At 53.0% G+C, this 17,787-nt stretch overlaps 7 protein-coding genes across 7 annotated transcripts; 3 read left to right on the plus strand and 4 right to left on the minus strand.

Annotated features, from left to right (window-relative positions):
- Positions 1-1,735: 1,735 nt before the first annotated feature.
- On the minus strand, positions 1,736-2,522 carry AB675_4026 (uncharacterized protein; the record flags this gene model as incomplete). Its single annotated transcript, XM_018144133.1, has 2 exons — positions 1,736-1,924; positions 1,977-2,522. The coding sequence occupies 2 exons, from the start codon at positions 2,520-2,522 to the stop codon at positions 1,736-1,738; spliced, it is 735 nt and encodes a 244-aa protein (XP_017997475.1).
- Positions 2,523-3,805: 1,283 nt separating this feature from the next.
- On the plus strand, positions 3,806-6,872 carry AB675_4027 (putative transporter MCH4; the record flags this gene model as incomplete). Its single annotated transcript, XM_018144134.1, has 4 exons — positions 3,806-4,639; positions 4,694-5,164; positions 5,466-5,630; positions 5,682-6,872. The coding sequence occupies 4 exons, from the start codon at positions 3,806-3,808 to the stop codon at positions 6,870-6,872; spliced, it is 2,661 nt and encodes an 886-aa protein (XP_017997536.1).
- A 1,227-nt stretch (positions 6,873-8,099) lies between these two features.
- Positions 8,100-10,057, plus strand: AB675_4028 (uncharacterized protein; the record flags this gene model as incomplete). The annotated part of the gene is made up of 2 exons (XM_018144135.1): positions 8,100-8,980; positions 9,049-10,057. 2 exons carry the CDS (start codon positions 8,100-8,102, stop codon positions 10,055-10,057), a joined length of 1,890 nt encoding a protein of 629 aa, XP_017997572.1.
- A 531-nt stretch (positions 10,058-10,588) lies between these two features.
- AB675_4029 (Glucan endo-1,3-beta-glucosidase) lies at positions 10,589-11,926 on the minus strand (the record flags this gene model as incomplete). Its single annotated transcript, XM_018144136.1, has 1 exon — positions 10,589-11,926. The coding sequence occupies one exon, from the start codon at positions 11,924-11,926 to the stop codon at positions 10,589-10,591; it is 1,338 nt and encodes a 445-aa protein (XP_017997478.1).
- A 543-nt stretch (positions 11,927-12,469) lies between these two features.
- Positions 12,470-13,819, minus strand: AB675_4030 (Mitochondrial distribution and morphology protein 12; the record flags this gene model as incomplete). Its single annotated transcript, XM_018144138.1, has 1 exon — positions 12,470-13,819. One exon carries the CDS (start codon positions 13,817-13,819, stop codon positions 12,470-12,472), a length of 1,350 nt encoding a protein of 449 aa, XP_017997554.1.
- A 269-nt stretch (positions 13,820-14,088) lies between these two features.
- AB675_4031 (monooxygenase AflN) lies at positions 14,089-15,825 on the plus strand (the record flags this gene model as incomplete). Its single annotated transcript, XM_018144139.1, has 3 exons — positions 14,089-14,220; positions 14,271-14,770; positions 14,820-15,825. The coding sequence occupies 3 exons, from the start codon at positions 14,089-14,091 to the stop codon at positions 15,823-15,825; spliced, it is 1,638 nt and encodes a 545-aa protein (XP_017997499.1).
- Positions 15,826-15,864: 39 nt separating this feature from the next.
- Positions 15,865-16,281, minus strand: AB675_4032 (uncharacterized protein; the record flags this gene model as incomplete). Its single annotated transcript, XM_018144140.1, has 1 exon — positions 15,865-16,281. One exon carries the CDS (start codon positions 16,279-16,281, stop codon positions 15,865-15,867), a length of 417 nt encoding a protein of 138 aa, XP_017997577.1.
- Positions 16,282-17,787: the final 1,506 nt, after the last annotated feature.

The following is a 17,787-nucleotide window of genomic DNA, read 5'->3' on the forward strand; positions in this document are numbered from 1 at the left end:
CAATCGTTCAGGACAAAATCACAGTCCGCACGACTTGTTCCCAGGCGAACTTCCGCGAGGCTCAGTCGCCATACCATCTGCTATCAATCATCGATGCCGACAACTCATCGACGAGTCGAAGCGCCTTTAACGCATCCGGCAAGCTCATGCCTCCTTGCCTGCCGCTCTTCCAATATCGGCACCGATAGGCGTCCGTACATAGATGATCCGTCTCGACATGCCTTCGCCATAATTTCAATTCCTCATCACCAACCCTAATGCTTTTGAGCACTTCTACCCCACAAAGCTGTCCGCTTTCAGAGGTGCGTACTTGCGTGTGCAACAACATCATGTAGCATAGCTAAATAGCACGTCAGACCGTCGCTTCTACACACAGTTCAAATGTCGCGCACACTCTGATCTCCGCAACAACTGTAAGATACTTCTCCGCTGAACTTACGACTCAACGAATGTCTGCTATAAACCTACGACTTGCGACGTGTCTTCCGATGCAAGACAGCCACTGCATGGCATCCACAAGGGAGTCTGCGGGACAAGCCCTGGGTGGGAAGGGCAAGTCTGCTCGACTCTCGATTTTCACTCCTACCGCCAGTGGCCATTGCATTGCTGATTCTGTCCAAGGAATCTCAGTTCAGCTTCTCAATCATGTACTTTTGGTTGAAAAACTTGATCTTTACGGTTCGCAAAACTATGTGGTCCCACAAGTCTGCCCTTTTTGATGCTGCCATAGTAGGTTCTAGTCTTTCGGGAACAGCGGGAATGTCCTAGCCCGCGAGTTTTGCTACGAGAACCTGATGAACTCGACCTCGGCTTCCAACTGGTGGCGTACGCAACATCCAGAATCGTTTTCGATGAGCAGTGGTGGGGCAGATGGGCGCTGTTCTCACGCGCGGCGGTGAGCCATGCGTCTGCAACGGCATGCTTCATCTTCTGTGCATACAAATCTTCTCTGCGGATGTGGCATTGCCTTCCCTGGCGTGCCTGGTACCGATGCGTTGGTAAGTGGCTTGAAGCCGCATGCAGCTAACTTGCACAACGTACCACCGAACGAGCTGAGGGTCAGAGCTGCTCTACGAAAGCGTCGCAGGTTGTACCGATTTTCGTCGAAGGTGGGTTTTTGGGGTGTAAGGACCATCCGAAAGAAGAGTTCTCGCGAAAGTCTCGACACATTCCGGCGATGCATGCCCTATAAGTCAAAGAGAAGTGCAGAAGGCAAACTCCTTACTCCCAATGGAGCCTTTTCCACGTCGTTATCACCCGACCTGCCTCCACCCAACGGCGCATGAGCAGCACCGTTACAGCAAAGTCTCGCCATATTGCTTACGAGGACAGAAACTCTTACGATTTAGGTACTTCATATCGATACACACTGCTAGCCAACATGCCTGGCGACATCGACCCGCAGGAACTACTTTCCGCAACATCATTCACCGTCCACTAAACCGATACTGAGCTTCCACCTTGCCATGATCCACGATTCCGCTGCATACTTCGTGCTTCGCTGCAGCCTTCCACTTGGCACCTCAGGCGTACATGCATAATTGATTCAAGCTGAAATTTCGCGCACAGGCATACTAACACTTGCCTCTCATTCCCCATTCCCAGACCCCCATCGTTCCTCGCAGAGCAACACTCGATGCTGCGATGTCTTCGCTCTGCAAGCACACTAGCAACTCGATCAGAGCCCCGGAGGAAGCTGTAACCCTTTCCTGACGCCATGACTAGCACGAGACCATCATGGGTGCGGCATGTAATTCGCGCCCACGCCTCTCTTCATTGAGCTGACGAAGCGTTTCGACTCGTCGCCGCCCCAAAGACGCGGCATGTGCTTCGCGCCTACGCCTGTCTTCGTTGAGCTGACGAAGTTTCTCGACTCTTTGCGTTTCTTTAGGTCTGTGACGAGCTCTCCGTCTCTCCTCCCATTCTTTGTCAGGATTCCTTTGGGGTATTGGGATCGGCAGCGTACAAGACTGTACAGTTCCGAGAGCCGTACAAGGACAATTGATCTGTGTCGCCCAGGTTATTGATTTCGCCTCCGGACTGCCAGATCGATCTGATGCTGACGATGAGCTTCGCAGTGATGCTTGTCGCTCTGACTCCCGCCTCTCAAATTTCCGCTCTGCTTCGTGGCTTGCTTCCCACTTCTCTGTTTGTCGCCTGTAAGTAGCCTGGGCATCTCTGTACGCTACATCGACTGCAGCAGCCATTTCGTCGGTCAGAAGCGGTTCCGGAGGCCCAAATGGATTGAGTTTATTGGCTATTATTGCGACTTTCTGGAGGCAGAGCTGCAACTTCTGGTTGCAATTTCGACGGGCGTTTTCCCAGCAAGTTGATCGATCATCGAGGCTTGTGTTCGCCGCGGTGGTTGTGCCCGGCTGTTGCGATAGCAGACGTCTCAATGCCGCTGCCGCTTCGGACGGCTCAGGGGGCTGTACCTTCTGAAATACAGCAGGCGTTGATGCGAAATCAGCCAAAGATAAGTTGCCGGCGCCTATTGGCGCATAAATTGGTCGTACAGACATGATAGTGTCGGCTATGGTGATGTTGGTGATATACGTCTGCAAGTTGATCTTTCCTTGTTTGGTCGTGTGTTGATGCAGGCTGCTAATGCAGAAGCCGTGGTCTTGTACTGAGTGTGGTGAGAAACGAAGAGGTAGGGAAAGGGATGCAGAGCACAGAAGACATCGCGTCATATACCAAACCTCGATCTAAGGTACTCTGAAGGTACTCGTCGCTTGATGGTTCAGGCACCAGTCCTCAACCAGTCTGTCTGGCATGTAACGGGAGCGCCCTCAGCAAGAGGGACGCGTCGGGTCACTGCCGTGGCATATATGCCGTCCGCGAAACCTCGCAGACAGTCTGCATGCCCAGATTGGGTACTACATTAATGGCAATGGAGGTAACATGTCTGCTAAATCCCGGTTTCCAAGAACTGACAAAGTCTGGTTTCATCCGAATGTCAATGCCAGGTAAGGTTCCGCTCCGCTTGAGCTGGCTCAACCAACAACAGCGGAGGGCCAGGCACAAGTGTGATTGTGTACTGTACAGAAACTTGGCAATCACATCTTATCAGCCAGCCCATGGGGCGTCGTACGGCCATTATCAATGCAGGCACAGCCGGTGGGTGCTGTACTTGAGATTGCCCTTATCGTGGGAATCGTCGGATTGGGGTAATCTTGGTGCTGCCTGAGCGCACCAAAAGTACGGACTGACTGCATTGTAGGCAGGACTATAAGTGCTGCTGCTGTAGCCGAAGTGCGACGTTGGCTCCTGCTGTCATCGTCACCGCTGGTGCTTTCCCCAACACAAAATGTCGCTGTCGGTGTTCTCCGTGCCTTCTCCAAATGACAGACACCTCACCATCGCGACCTCGGTTTCTTTAGCAATGTCATACTCTCAGAGAGCCGCTGGATCTTTCCATCATAATTATAAGGCACGAGTGACCAGCGGCGTACCCGAGAGACTTTGAATCAAAGCTGTCCGCGGAGATGCAAGCATATTACACCAGGCAGTGACGAAGGCAATCACTCACTGGTGCGGCCCGCGGACCATGTGGAGCAGCACCTACTTGAGTCTACTTGAAGCAGACAAAGAGCACGCGTGCAGCACGGTCAAAGTGTCCTTGAAATGAAGCATAGAGTCTTAAATAACCGGCTCTTAACCACTCGGTCCCCTTTGGTATACACAGGAATCACATGAGACTTGAGGTCCATTGTACTTCTGAGGCACAAGCCCTTCGACTTAGCACATGGTACTTGGCGCAACGTCGTGAGGGAGGTCATCACAGGACACCGACATCAATACAATGCCGGAGGAGATAGACGACAAGTCGACTCTAGCCGACGCAGAACATGACCCTTCAACGAGGGGGGCAGAAGCCGCAAACAGTGGCATTGAGGAGAAGCAACCGACGACAACAATCCCGCCCCCCGATGTTGGCCTCATCGCTTGGCTGCAGATACTGGGTGGCTTTCTCCTCATGTTCAACACTTGGGGACTGATATTAGCATACGGAGCATTTCAAGCATACTACGAGACGCCCTCTGCCAGACATCCTCCACCGTTCACTGCGTCTCCCTCTACTGCAGCATGGATCGGCTCAATTCAGGCGTTCTTGCTCCTCTTCATGGGCGGTATCTGTGGTCGACTTTTTGACGCAGGCTATCTGCGCTTCCTCCTGCTTACTGGCACGGGTCTAATTGTCGTTGGACTTATGCTCGCCTCGCTAGTGCATACATACTGGCAAGCACTCTTATCACAGGGATTCTGCGTTGGACTTGGCATGGGCTGTCTGCTTGTTCCGAGTGTTGGCACAGCAAGCACGTGGTTCGTCAAGCACCGCGGCATGGCTGTCGGTATCGTGACAAGTGGGAGTGCTGTTGGTGGGATTATTCTGCCCATCATCTGTCAGAAATTGCTGCCTATCGTCGGATTCGGCTGGACTTTGCGGATACTAGGGTTTGTATCACTGGCGACCCTGAGTGTGAGCATAGCCGTATTAAGACCGAGACTGCCTCCACGCAAAAGAGGCGGTTTCTTTGCGTTCAGTGCACTGAAGGAAGGACCATTCCTGTGCTACTGCTCTGGCATGTTGGTGGCTTTGCTGGGTTTCTATGTGTTCATGCAATTCGTCCAGAGCGTATGTATTCCCTTTGAGCTTTCACTGCACAATACACTGACCTTGTGGTTTCAGTGGGCGGAAGCGATTAATGTGTCCAGTCTCGATCCGATTTACTATCTTCCCATCATAAATGCAGCATCGGCATTCGGTCGTTTCCTGCCAGCTTTCATATCTGACACGCTGGGACCACTCAATGTCCAGATCCCATGCGCCATTCTCTCCGCTACCCTCGCATATGCCTGGATTGGCGTTGACTCGCTGCCATCACTGCTCGTCATCTGTGTTCTATACGGCTTCTTCAGCGGCGGGATGCTCGCGCTTCCACCGGCCGCCGTGGCGAGTCTGACGGAAGACATGACTCACTTCGGGCAGCGCATGGGACTGTGCTTTGTATTTATGGCGGTGGGAAGTCTTGTGGGCACGCCAGTCACAGGAACGATCATTGGCAGTCGGAATGCTGATGGTAATTGGGATGGCGCGAGGATTTGGGCGGGAACAACCATCTTGCTGGGTGGCTTTTTGATGGCAGCCGGTCGTTGGTGTGTTAGCAGGAAGAAAGGCAAAATTCGGATTAAGGTGTAGCTTTGTCGTATGTCGATACTTAAGTACTCTCTGTCTCAACTTCACTCAATAACATAACTTCTAAATCTGCGGAGCACCCAGTCAGCCGGCGCCAGGCCTGGATGGTCGGTCAACTTCCTCTTCTAGCCTAGAAAGTCAGGTACGCCGGCGGGCGTGATTGGACCCTGTTGTAACGTTACCGGCGGACAAATCCTCCTTGCCCACCTTCAGCTATCGATGATGATATTGGCCAGAATAGTCGCTACTGACCTTCGACCATCAGACAGAAATTAAAGAGGTCACCTACAGTCACAGCATACTCAGTGAACGAGCTAAGAAACTGAATCCACCTAGGCGAGAGCATACCGAAGTAGTCATGGGCTCCGCGGGGATGAATGTCGACGCCGTGCGAGGAGCGTTCCCCGCGCTCAACCAGAAGCAAGTCTTTGTACGGGACCAACTCTCAGATTCAATGCCATGACTAACGCGAGACGCTCAGATGGACAATGCAGGCGGCAGTCAAGTACTAGGAACCGTTATTGACAGCATCAATACTTATCTCAATAATCATAACGTACAGCTCGGTGCATCCTACCCAGTGGCTCAAAAATCAACGAAACTCTTCTCCGAAGGTCACAATGCTGGCGCCCGCTATATCAACGCAGCACCCGAGCAGGTCGTCTTCGGGCCTTCGACGACGCAGCATTTCCGAAATGTTTCTGTGGCTCTGAAGACCCAGCCTGGCGACGAGATTGTCCTGAGCAAACTTGACCACGAAGCCAACATTGCTGGCTGGCTACAGATGGCGAAGTGGCGAGGTCTAAAGGTCAACTGGTGGGTGCCGTCGAAGGACACAACCAGTAACCCCAAGCTGGTGCCCGAGGATCTGAAGAAGCTGGTCAACGAGCGGACTCGGCTGGTCGCGTGTACTCACACCTCCAACATTCTCGGAACAGTGACAGATCTTAATGCCTTGAGCGAGGTTGTGCATGCTGCCAATCCAAGGGCACTCTTCGCAGCTGATGCTGTCGCATATGCGCCTCATGCAAAGATCGATGTGAAAGACTTCGGTGTCGACATATACAGCTTCAGCTGGTACAAGGTCTACGGTCCACATATGGCAATGCTATATATCAGCGATCGAGCACGCTCTGAGATTGAGAGTCTGGGACATTTTTTCAAGAGTACCGCAACTCTCGAGGAGATGCTGGGTCTTGCAGCAGGCAATTACGAATCGGTCCAGACCGTGCCCAGAATCGTTGAGTACCTCGATTCAACAGGGTGGGATGCCATTTCGAGACAGGAAGAGGCCATCCAGGGTGTCCTGCTGGACTATCTCCGCTCGAAACCCGACATCATCAAAATCTATGGCGAGGCGTCCTCAGATAGAAGCCTACGAGTGCCCGTCATCAGCTTCCGAGTGAAGGGCCATAAGTCATTCGGCATCACAGACGCGATCGAGTCAAAGTCGAATTACGGCTGTCGTGCTGGCCACTTCTACTCGAAGCGATTGTGCCAGGATGTGCTGGGGATACCTGATGTGGATGATGGCGTCGTGCGGTGTTCATTGCTACACTATAACACTATAGAAGAAGTGCAAGGTCTGGTGAAGGTTCTCGACGAGATCATTAGTAGTGGCGAGGGCAAGCAGCCGGATGACAAGACTCAGAAGGATGTTTCGAATTGGTGAGATAGACCGCCGTGGGCGCAAAAGCGTCGCGCCTCCCTTCTGAGTCGCTTGTACGCTTATGCGTTCTCTGGAGATCCGGAAGGTGCGATTGAGCATCAAGCACTGTTAGCTGCTGCAGTCCAGCGTACACAATTCGAAAGTGAATCTGCTAATGCGACTACTCGGTTTCTGTCGTTCAACTGGCAGGCGCCTCCCCAAGCCACCTTCAAGATCTTTCCTCGAAATATTATCAAGTTGCTCAACTTTGCATCACTCACCACACTGCAATGATTTGTGCACAAAGTCTCATGCTGCGAGTCATCGACACAATAATAAGTTGTGGCAGTGAGAGAACATTGATTAATTTGAAGCAGGTAGATGCGTCAGCTGAATGACAGCATAGACCCTCCAAGCCCTGAAATCTTTGCGCCAACACATCTTAGGGCTGACATCCACCAACCCGTTTTCCTAGATACATTTCCCAACTCGGAAGATTCTGATTGCATCTCATGCTCTTGAGACATCACGCCGCGTCCCACGCTTCCTCGAAAACCGAACGAAGTCAGCGATCATCGGTTGACTTCGTCATGAGCAACTTTCTACTGCAACACAGGCCACCCAAGCCAAAAAAGCAGCTGATGGCTCACGAATATTGCTTGACGACTTTATTGGGCAACTCTTGCGGCTGAAACACCTTTCAGGCAGGTCCAGCAGTGGCCACATAGGCTATCTGACCCTGAAAACTGTGTCCCGTTCTACGCGTGGCATTGACTCCGGGACCACGCATATGGCAGAATCCTGCGCCCGCTTTTACGATATCCAAGTTGCTACCAATGATGCTCGGCCCAGGATAACCTTGTCCTTTAGGCGAATCGGTTGGCCGCTGAACGATGGCTCACATTCGGTGCTGACAGCGCCAGATCTCTTGCAGTAGTGATTACGCCTGGAGCCGTCCGCCAGGCATCCCTCCTTGGTGGGTCGTTGCCATGTCGGCAGTGTTGCGGCGCAAACAGCTATGCGAGGAACTCATGTTGCCTCACATATCCTGTTGCTCTTCTCTTCTTGTTCTATTTGATTCAGCGACGCCTGTGTTGACGATTTTGTGAAAATGCTGGAGGTACTCATTGTCGGTGCTGGTGAGTGTCCCGAAGTTCTAGCGAACGCGGCCCTTTTAGCAGACTACTTACGGCCCCGTAGGGACAGCCGGTCTGGTAGCAGCAAAAACGATAATCGAATGCGAAGGCCAAAATGTCGACTTCAGACTCGTCGATGGGTATATGCGCCATCATAGTCCGTGTTTACTATGCTGACCATGCGCAGAACAAGACGGTTGGCGGGGTGTGGGCGGAGGAGAACCTCTACTTGGGGCTCCGGACCAACAACCAAAGAGGCGGACTCGATTTCTCAGACTTTCCCATGGACGAATCATTCGGTGTACCAGACAATTCACCGATAAGCGGCGAGGCGATGTATGCATATCTTGATAGTTATGCCAAGAAATGGGACCTATATCGCCGCATCGACTTCGAAACGTATGTTGAAGAGATCGCTCGCCTCGAGTCGGGAAATGGCTGGCAGGTCCAAGTTCGAAAATCCGACGGCTCGAGGCAGAGGTACGAGACAGCGAAGCTGATCGTTGCAACTGGGATCACCAATCGACCACATTACCCCGAGCTACCGGACTCGACCACCTACAACTGCCCTATCTTACACTCGACGCATCTTGGCAAGAAGGCAGACGCCATCATCAACGAGACTGTCGAGGCTGTCACAGTGCTGGGTGGTGCTAAATCAGCCTACGACGCCGTTCACCTGGCAGCAGCCTCCGGGAAGAAAGTCCATTGGGTAATTCGTAAGTCAGGCAAAGGACCCGGCTGGGTGTTTCCTCCATTGGCAAGTCTGGGGCCTTTCAAGGCCTTGAGAGAGCGACTAGTGGTCAGGAGATTCATCTCATGCTTGTCGCCCTACATATGGGATGACGGCATGGGGAGGCTGCGATCGTTTCTTCACAACAGTTGGCTTGGCAAAAAGGTCACCCAAGCATTCTGGGGCGATATCCATCATGTGACACTGGACGACTGCCAATACCAGAAGGAGGCATGCTTGAATGTTCTTGAGCCAGAGCAAAGGTACGAATTCATCATAGTCTCGGAAAGCTGAGAACCCCATGTACTTCACTGCTAACATACATCTCTAGCCCATTCTGGTACGGCACAGCGACCGGAGTATACAACTACCCGCAGCCGAACGATGTATATCACTACATTCGCACTGGTCAGGTCCAAATACATCGCGCCGATATCGCTGGATTCTCCTCACATAGCATCCATCTCTCGGACGCCTATTCGACCACCATTCCCTCAGATGTCCTCATCACAGCGACCGGCTTCTCTGCTCAGCCCAGTATCAAGTTCCATCCCTCGATCTCTCACGCTGGTCTTGGTCTTCCCTCGAACAGTCTGACTCCTCAACAGACGAGCTTTTGGGATGAGCTCAATTCGACTGCTGACAAGACTATTGGTGCAAAGTTCCCTAGGCTTTTAGGTGGACCATTCCAGGGGCCCAAGAGCGACGTTGTTAGACCATACAAATCAACAGACGACCCAAATGCGACGTTCACGCCATGGCGACTGTGGCGCGGAATGGCACCTCCTGGTCCGACCGGCCAAGGCCAGTACGACCTGGTCTTCCTGGGCATGATGACACATTTGGCCAACACGGTCAAGCTTGAGATCCAGTGCCTGTGGGCGTGGGCATATTTGACCGGTCACCTGGAGGGATTGCAAAAGCTTGACGAACATCATGGCGCAGACGGCCCGATATCGAACAACGACGACGACAAAGAAAGAGAAAGTGAAAACACGCCGCTTCTCAGCAACAAGAACAGCAATCGGTCTGACTTCGAGTCTCAGGCAGCGGCTTCGAGGAAGATCTACACCGAAACCGCCCTCTGGACACGCTACTGGCATCTCCGCGCACCATACGGTCACGGACGATATCACCCTGATGTTGTCTTTGACCAGGTGCCGTTGTGGGATATGTGGATGCAGGACCTTGGTTTGAGAACATTCCGCAAGTCAAATGGAGGGAAGAATAGCTGGGGCTGGAATCCTGTGAATTGGTTCAGGGAGTTGTTTGAGCCATATACTATTGATGATTATCGCGGGTTAGTGGCGGAGTGGAAGAGTGCAAGGAAGGAGCTGTAAGGTCAAGATAAGGACGGAACTGGCGGGAGATGAGATGGATCAGGAGACATTGGTGTCTGTGAAGGCCTTTTGCGACATTTAACGATAGATCTGTAGCATTTTTAGCAAGCGACATGGCAGTCCGAGTCTGGCGAGTAGCTGCCGGCTTTGGTATGATGATGATGCCCCGACCATTGATAGACTCATTCTTATACCTGCACTCATTCTGTGCGCTGGGACATAAGTCTTACTCTGAGCAGGGGTGGAAGTTGCAGCTAATCTAGCTTAGTGGTGACGTCCATCTCAAAGTTGTGGAAGGAGCGACTGACGCCCAGAAGAGCCAGTCACGATTCCGAACTCAAGACTAGGAGCGGCAGGAGCAATGTTCAGGCAAGCGCGACCATCACGTACAGCAAGAAGGCGCCATCATTGTGACCACAAGCTGCAAGAGCAAAATGCAGATTCGTTACTCATATGCCAAATCTATCACTGAGCCAAACCGTTGAGATTTGCGCCATCACGCTTCCGATCAACTCAATCATCTCGTGACCACTACGACCCACCACCAACAGTGACAGTCCAAATCTTCGGATCCCCAGCATGCACCTCCCCACTCTGCTCCAACCCGCCACCGCTAGGCTGCACATCATCATACGGAAAAGCGTACCCTCTCCCATCGTAGTTCCATTCGTGCACCACCCGACTATAGTGATTAGTCACCGCCTCTTGGTAGTACGTGCTTTGCGGCGCAGGCAGTTGATCTGTCTTCAGCAACGTACTACGATTGAACGCCGCCGCGAGACGCGGGATGACGGTGTTGGTGAGGGCGTTGGAACCTGTGGCGAAGGGCCCGGTGCTGCAGGAGAAGATGTCGGCTGTGGAGGGGCGGGTGAATGTGGTTCCGCTTCCACCACCGATTGGTTTTTGAGATCCGCCGTTGGAGCCCTCGGAGACGGCGAGGGCGTCGTTGGCGATATCGGCGGTGACGACGCCCCATTGGGCTTGTGTGTCGATCCTGAGGACGCTGGAGCCAGAGTAGTGTGACCAGACTTGGCTGACGTAGGGCTCGAAGTAACCATTGAAGAGGGAGTTGTTCGTGACGCGTGCGATGTTTGGCGAGAGGACGCGCAGGGCACTATTGTTGGGTCCGGGCACGATGAGCTGGTCCCATCCTTGACCGTCGGCTTGGCGTTGTGCGCGGAGCGCTTCGGCGATGCCGTTGAGGCCGCCTGGCTTCAGACCCCCGACGGCTGGTGGCGGGTTGGAAGAGACGGTCGACAGTGCAAGGGCGATGGGAATGCTGGAAACGAAGTCGACGTAGCTGATGTTGGCGTACAGTTGGTCTTGGTTGAATGTGAATTCGCAGAAGCCCCAGTTGATAGCGATGTTTGGGTCTGATGGGTTGGCGACGGCAGGCTCGACGAGAGCGGGACCGGGGTTGATGAAGAACTTTAGTGGTTCGTTCAGCGAGAGGTAGATTCTGCCGCCGGCAATGTAGGGAATTGTCAAGTTGGTGGTGCTTCCTGTTGCGCCAAGGCGAATGGCGACGTCGTTGGGATTGACTGCAGACCCGGGTTGCGAAGGACTGGCCGGATAGTAGGGCGTACGTCCATCGGAGCGGAGGAGCACTAGAGCATTGTTGTTGGAGATGGCGCGGCCGGAAACGACAGCATACACTGTTGAGCCAGCCGGGAACTGGTTGACCAGAGCGATGTTGAGCGTGTTGGACGTCGCCTGGACACTGAAGTCACCGTCAGATGAAGGCTGAGCCTCTGGTGGTGGTGCTTGGGGGTGTGGTTCAGCAGGCGGTGGACCCGCGTTGGCCTGCTGCGCACCCTGGTCAGCGGACTGTGATGTCTTGCGGCTCAGGAAGCTCCGAAAGCGCTTCATCGTGAAGAGCTAGATAGTATGCAAGGACCCGTTGGTCTATCGTACAATGCAGAAGAGTGACGCAGCATCGCGAACAACAATGGGTCGAACGGGAGGGACCTACTTATGCTCCCGCCATCAGCCGCGAAATTGAAACTCTGTCGGCGCCACGGGGTCTCTTTTGGTGGGCTTGGATAAAGCCTCCGGGAGATCTCCAAGACGTCGACGTCACCTGCTCGCATGAAACAAGGCTTTGGTGATGCCCATGAGGACATACATCACTCTCTGCACGGACTCGATTCGTCGAAGTTGATCGCGAGTATGGAAAGTCATGAGATGTTCTTGTTGAATCCTTGTCTGTCACAGACGGGTGTGCAACGTGGCACATGCCATCCCCGATCATGGAAGCTTTATCGGCTTCTGATTGGCTTGGTGCCTGACAGGGTTGTAAACCGGCTGACCGACTTCAAGATCCGGGACGGACCTGGTGACAAAGAATTTCTGATAGGATCCCAACAGTGCGGGTATGCATGCTGAGGTGCTCGCTTCGGGCGATACACATCTTCAGACGAGAAAAGTCCAGAAGCTTGGAAAGACAAACTCCTCTTCGAAGATCTTTCGAATCTGCTCAAGAACGAATCTTTCCACCTTGCCAACATTTTTGAGAACTTGCTTGCCGCTTTCCTGACGGCCAATTTCGCTCTCGATCTGGATGTCCTTCAGCAGACCCAGATCGAGAAGCGAACTCTTCGGCTTGGCTCGGTTAGCACCATCTTGTGATGGCTCGTCCTGCATGACATGGTCACCGACCAATGTGTCTGCATCTTCCGGGTCAAGAAAGCAGAAATGCATCCGCTTCTTGATGTAGGCGATGATAGCAACCCCGTCGAAGGTCATTCCTGTAATCGATAGCTTGAGCGGAATACCGACAAAGCTGGGCATTGGGTAGTCGAGAAGAATTTCGGCCGTGAGCATGAGACTAACGTCTCCAGAGTACTTCACCCGGGCCACGACTTGCAAGTCGGTCGGCTGGACGTTGTGCATACCCGGTGTCCCTATCGGAGAGCTTGCGTCATATGAGGGATCATCAGCGACTTTCTGGGGACTGCCGTAGAACGCTGAAGAGTTGTCTGGTGGGTATTCGACATGGGTCAGCAACGTGTTTGCTGTCGACGGTCGCGTGGATGGGTCGTTGTGCTCATGAGCATGGCTGGACTGCTGCTGCGCTCTCTTTCCTGGCGGCAGATTAAGCACTGGTGACTGAGATCTATCGATGGGCCATCCGACGGGCGTGAATGGCGTGCCACTGGCTACCGCTGCCAGAGGCGTCTGTGCTCCCGAAAGGCCGCTGATTGGCATGTGGAAATAGTTGAAGTTAGATGTGCCGCCAGGTATGCCGGGAGTGCCAGCACGAGCCATCTCAGCAAATGGGTTATCGGGATGAGAACGGTTGTTGTGACGGTCTTGTGCCTCGACGTAAGATGCAGTGTTGGCGCGCGCAGTGTCCAGGCTGGGTAAGTTACTCATGGTTGATAGCCTCGCGCCTCCTTCCGCTGTAGCATCTTTCTCATCGTCACTGCTGTCACCATCATCCTCATAGAAGTCCGGCAGTGGGTCGCTGATGTCCTTGATCTCTATCTCTGGACATGTCGATCCAAAGTGGAACTCGTGGACGTTGACTGATTTGATGAAGCGAGGTAGCACGATTTGCTGAAACTTGTCGTGGACGAAATCGCGAATTTTGAGTGCAAGGGCTTCTCCATCAGAACCACCAGTGATGGTGTCCCAATTAATGTCTACCGACATGAACGCGTGCTTCGGAACCAACGTCCAAAAGCTGCAGTCCTTGATGGGAAACTGGTCTTCTGAACGATGAAGCAGAACACGATCTTGCGTTCGGGTTGTGGCACCCATCTCGAAAATGGCTCCGCTTATGGCTACTGGCCAATCACATACGTCATAATCTTCTTGCGAGGCAACCTCTGGGTGTTGTATCAATTCTTCGCCCCAGAACACAGCATAGCGCGGACTTATAAGTCCCGAGCTTATATGATGTGCGGCATGTCGACTCAAGCTGCCATGGATCTTACGAAACCACCTATGGACACCATTTTGTCTCTTTCAAGAACGTCTTGCAGGTCTCTTACTTCCGTTGAGCGCTCCTGTTGCAACTGCCAACCAAGATGTCGAATTTCTTGGCGTCGCACCTGCTCTGGGTCTTCGCATTTATTGCATGCATCAAAATCGCTCAGGCGGTGTTGAAAGGCTATCGTGTGAGGAAGCTAGTGCACGATATACCTGAGAAATATGGCATTGTATGTTCTACTGGCTAGCCTCGTGCATGACCAGCAACTGACAACTTTAGCCCACATTGCCGCATTCGATGCTATGGGGACATCTGGCGGAGCTGGGCAAGCTGATGGCTCAGTACCCCTCAGACATACACGGACAGTATATGCCGACGCTTTTGATGAAGCACCATCCAGAGGTTTGCAAGTATGATGCTTGCTACCTGGACTTGTGGCCTGTGGTACCTCCGAGCATCTTTGTATTCAACCCGGATATGATGCGCCAGTTCTGTCAAGAACCATCACTGCCAAAGCACGACCTCATTCAGTGGCAATTCGGGAGCTGGACGCAAGGTAACGACCTAGCCCTACAGCACGGTGAGGCCTGGAAGAAATGGAGAAGCATATTGAACCCAGGCTTCTCTGCTAAGAACATTACTTCTCTTGTGCCAGCTATGTTGGAGGAGGTCCTTGATTTCAGACAGTGTCTTGAAGGTTTAGCTGCGACCGGAGAGACCTTCATACTCGAGGACGTGGCCACGAAGTTGACTGTTGACGTGATAGGCCGAGTAGCCCTGTGAGTTCGTTGCTCCACAGTAAAGTTGCGACAGGCTAATGGTCGTCAGAGGAGTGAGATTGAAAAGTCTTACTGCGAAGAACGCCCTCTACACAGCCCTTCGCAACCAAGTCTCGTGGACCGCAACCCATTTTTCGCCAATGGGCCTCCAAAAACTCCTCAATCCCATGCGCTACTACTTCACCTGGAGAAACGATCGTGCTTTTCGGAAAGTCTGTCTCCCGGGCGTGATCGCGGGCATCGAAAGTCAAGTTCCGAAAGGTGCCAGCAAAACCATGACAGACTTGGTCATAGCTGCTTACACGAAGGACTGTTCGACCATTGCACCTTTGGATCCTCACTGGCTTGATGTCGTGGTATCTCAATTCAAGATCTTCTTCTTCGCTGGACACGATTCGACTACCGCCACGCTTTGCTTCGTCTATGCATATCTGAACGAGAATCCGACCAAGTTGGCTCTCGTACGCGAAGAGATGAACCTGGTGCTGGGCAAATCTGGGCTGCAAGACAGTATCGCTATTATATCACGTTCTCCAGAGATTCTGAGCCAGCTGACTTACACCACTGCCGCGATCAAGGAAACACTTCGGCTCCAGCCGACGGTCGGGTCTGTCAGACAGGCGCCGGAAGACTTCTTCCTGATTCATCCGGAGACAGGTACAAGGCTACCAGTACACGGCTTCATGTTACAGTCTGCCTCTTCGGCCGAGCAGAGAATGGCAAAGTATTTTCCTAGACCACACGAATTCATTCCGGAACGATTTCTTGCCAGAGAAGGCGAAGAGCTGTATGTGCGCAAGAACACCTATCGACCATTCGAGCTAGGTCCAAGAAATTGTATCGGCCAGGAGCATGCCATGACTGAGATCCGGCTGATTTTGGCATTGACCATAAGGGATATGGACATCGTTCCGCAGTACCCATCGGACGCACCTCCTTTGTTTGGTTCACAGCTCTATCAAGAGAGCAACGAGCGAGAGATCAAAGCGCATCCCAGGCTTGGCCTGCCAGCCAAAATTGTGCTTCGAGACCAGAATAGCCGACAGAGTGCATAGAAGCCAGCCGAATTCTCCAAAGCACGACCACCACGTACTCTAGACTGTACTGTCTCCCGCTGTCAAGCCCATGATACCCCATGCACCTACGAGCAGCCCTGTCGCGAGTCTAGCAACTGCTTTCCGTGGTACGCCCTCCTTCCAGCATACATACGCGTCGACGATACCTGCATACGCCTGGAGCGATAGGATAGTGTCGACCGCCTTGAGTTTCCCCTGATAGTAGAAAATGAACAGCGCTGCGCCAAGGGATGCAGCCCTCGAGCCGTAAATAGTAAAGCAGGCTTGTGCAGGCCCTGAGCGGGCAATGTGCTCAGGCAGACCAAATGTTCGAATGGCATTGGGTGGATTTGTTAATGGTAGAACAGCGCCGAGCACCATTCCAACACCTCCGAGCAGTGGGAAAATGTGGGATGGGCGGAAGTGTGGGACGTTGCCTAGGCTGAAGGAGGCCATCGCGTTCGAATTGTGGGTGCCGTGCTGATTCTGGCCTACGGGACGAAACTGAGGCTGATGATCTACGGTACCTGGAATGTTTGAGCAACGTTCATGCAAGTCATGCGCAGGGTCAAGCTTGTCAGAAGCTCTTCGCGTGGCACATCCACGGCAAGGTACCTGTCCCAGATTTTGGGGGTGCTCGCACGCCGATGACATCAAAGCTCGCCGACACCGGGGCTGCGATGCCTAGAATACTTTAGCCGGCAATCAGCCTTATGCCTTGAACTGCAACGGCGGTTTTTTTTTCTACATTTTTGTAGCGCATTCAACAGAGCCTCAACCATTCTCTACCATCCTCCTTCAGCACGTTATGGTGATAATTAATGTTCTCTGCGACCGCTCACAAAGTCTGCGATCCATGTCACCATCCAGGAAGCACGTCACAGTATAGCCGAAAGAGCCCCAGCCGCTGGTCCGAGCAGCCGAGGGTGAGATCTGGCTTGCTTTGAAACACGCCAGAAAACGCGATTAGCATGGCAGACTCGATGTCATAGAAGCCGCTTCCGCCAACGCGGCTGCCAGTGAGTTGTTGTATGATGTCGTTGGCAACGTTTCGCGAGTCAGTGTCGCAGAACGCGAACCGGGCGTCATCGACAACTTCACGGGGCCATTGTCACCACGGTATCCTTGGGGAAGAACTCAAACTCCCAACACTGCCATGCTGGCTGTGAATACATCGGACGATCCCCGAGTCAGGCCTGGCCATCGCATCCACATGTGACTTGCGCCTTCCCCATGACCTTGCAACCTGAACTACGAGAAAGTGCGCCTCATGAGGTGGGGCTGGAAAACCATCTCCGGCTGGAAGCGGATCTGATCTTCACCTCAGACGACCATACCGAGGTACGGTTATCAAACAACAACAATTCCCTTCCTCCATGCTTCTGTCTAGTCCAACGCACCAACCAGCGACTCCATACCGGATAGCAAGTCCAAACCTTGCGACTTCGCATCATGTGGTGCCGGATGCACCCGTCCAAGATTGGAAATCTGGCCACTGGGAATTCTGCGATCGGAGCAGCCTTGAATCATCCCCAAATATTCCGAGACCTGTCCCTACCCCGAGTCATGTCTGTCCAGGTAGGAACTATATACATCCTCACCTTCCGCTGCTCCTGGAAATATAGAGTAAGTCGTTGAAAGAGAATCTCGAACACGTCGTATCTATTCTGTTGAGCATCCCACGCACACCGCTTGTCAGCCTCGTACTGAAACCTCCACGCGCTTACCTGAGCATACCATAGCACGTGGTGAATAATCGCTCTGTCACGCGCTGAACAAGCCCACACAATAACAAACGCTGCCACATGCCAGTGCTAGAATATTGAAAGACCAGCACCCCACGCCACCCACCAAAGCACGCATACTCGAAACAGCAAAGGTACTGGAACGTGCAGAACGTGGCCAAACGTCGGCCTGACTTTGCTTTTGGACCTGTCTGACCAAGCACTACATTGACTGCAA

Source organism: Cyphellophora attinorum, assembly GCF_001299255.1.
Source record: "Cyphellophora attinorum strain CBS 131958 chromosome Unknown Contig23, whole genome shotgun sequence".
NCBI lineage: Eukaryota > Fungi > Ascomycota > Eurotiomycetes > Chaetothyriales > Cyphellophoraceae > Cyphellophora > Cyphellophora attinorum.